Raw genomic sequence first — 1850 nt, forward strand, 5'->3', positions numbered from 1 at the left:
GGGACAGACGGATGATGGATGGATGGATGGATGGATGGACGGACAAGTGGATGGATGGATGGATGGATGATGGATGGATGGATGGTGGATGGATGGATGGATGGAAGGATGGATGGATGGATGGACAAGTGGATGGATGGATGGATGGATGGATGGACAAGTGGATGGATGGATGGATGAATACATAGGAGGATAGGGGGATGGGAATGGATGGATAAGTGGGCAGTAGATGAGTGAGAGGTTGGATGAAAAGACGGAAAATGGATGGAAGAATGACGGACAAATAGAGTGGTGGGTAGATGAAAATAGGAAAGTATTAATGGCATATAGATGCCTGGATCCAACAGGGAAGTAAGTGGTGCATCTACAAAAAACTGATCAACAGCATCTAGCAGAAACCTAGGAAACAGGAAAGACCCAGGAGACACAGATGGGTGTGGCCTTAGGCTTAGAGGATCGAGGGTAGAGACAGAGTCAGCCACAACTGAGGTGAAGACAAGGCCAACGTGGAAGGCTCATCCTACCTTTCACAAGAGCCCTCAAAACGATAGTCTCAAACTCCTCGGAGCCATCTTCCGATGAATAGACCGTCAGCAGATCCTTTCGGGTCATGATCCTCTCTACCTGCAGACCGCAGAGCTCTAGTCCCCGGCTCAGCCTTGTGGTACCACCTATCCTTAGGGCCGGCCAGCCAGGGTTCCCAACCCTTCCCACCATACCTGGGCCTGCAGGACCTCAGGGTCTCCTTTAGGGAAGTAACGCCTAATCCGATCCCGGGCTTCACCTCGCCTGAGTCCCCCACTCCCTGGGGCCAGAGTATCTTCCAGGGTCTCCACTAGGCAGTCTGCAGCACCCCCAGAGCCGGCCACCAAGAGGCAGGGGAGCTGAGCCTGGGTGGCATCCTCTATCCGCTTCAGAAGCAAGAAGAGAGCCAGTCAGGGTTCAGCCCTCTGGTCCCCATACCCCTAAGACTCTCGCCTGCCCCAAGTACTGGCCCTAAGCTCTCCTCCCACCTCAAAAACAGATACCTTTAACATCTTCTCATCACCTTCGATGAGAAGAAGGAGCACAGGAATGTCAATTCCAGTCCCTGAGAGAAAGCGGGAAAGGGAAACTTGGTCACATTCTATCAGCCTTTGCTAGGGATGGGAAAGAACTACATTTCCCAGGAATCCCTTGGGGCAGACATTGCCCTTGTCCCAACCCTGAAGCCAAAAAACACGGGAATTGTCCTTATTTATTTATTTATTTATTTATTTATTTGAATACACTGTAGCTGGCTTTAGACACACACTAAAAGAGGGCATCGAATCCCATTACAGATGGTTGTGAGCCACCATGTGGTTGCTGGGAATTGATCTCAGGACCTCTGGAAGAGCAGTCAGTGCTCTTAACCACTGAGCCATCTCTCCAGCCCCGAATTGTCCTCCTTTGAAAATTTTTTATTACTCAGTTATATAGCATTGGGAGGATGGTGCTCCCAAATGTGTGGAGGTCAGAGGACAATTTGTGGGAGTCTGTTTTCTATTTGGCATTGTGGGTCCTGAGGCTAGAACTCATGTGATCAGGCTTGGAAGCAGGTGCCGTTAATTGCTGAAGACTTTCTGGGTTTTATTATTAATGTGTGTGTGTTGTATGGTGTGTGTGTGTGTGTTTGTGTGTGTGTGTGTGTGTGTTTTATGGTGTGTGTATTGTATGGTGTGTGTGTGTTTTATGGTGTGTGTGTGTTGTATAGTGTGTGTGTGTGTTGTATGGTGTGTGTGTGTGTTGTATGGTGTGTGTGTGTGTGTGTTGTATAGTGTATGTATGTGTTGTATGGTATGTGTGTGTGTTCTATGGTATATGCATGT

General features: G+C 48.8%; 1 protein-coding gene across 1 annotated transcript in view; it reads right to left on the reverse strand.

Moving 5' to 3' along the window:
• Positions 1-1850, reverse strand: part of Trpm4 (transient receptor potential cation channel subfamily M member 4) — a 30119-nt gene that overhangs the window by 17885 nt on the left and 10384 nt on the right. Inside the window, exons 7-9 of the mRNA XM_028788875.1 lie at positions 1029-1090; positions 720-911; positions 525-624 (exon numbers count right to left, since the gene is read on the reverse strand). Of these exons, the coding sequence (XP_028644708.1) occupies positions 525-624; positions 720-911; positions 1029-1090 (354 nt within the window). The remainder of the gene's footprint in view (positions 1-524; positions 625-719; positions 912-1028; positions 1091-1850) is intronic.

Source organism: Grammomys surdaster, unplaced genomic scaffold (genome assembly GCF_004785775.1).
Source record: "Grammomys surdaster isolate TR1022 unplaced genomic scaffold, NIH_TR_1.0 125769, whole genome shotgun sequence".
Classification (NCBI taxonomy): domain Eukaryota; kingdom Metazoa; phylum Chordata; class Mammalia; order Rodentia; family Muridae; genus Grammomys; species Grammomys surdaster.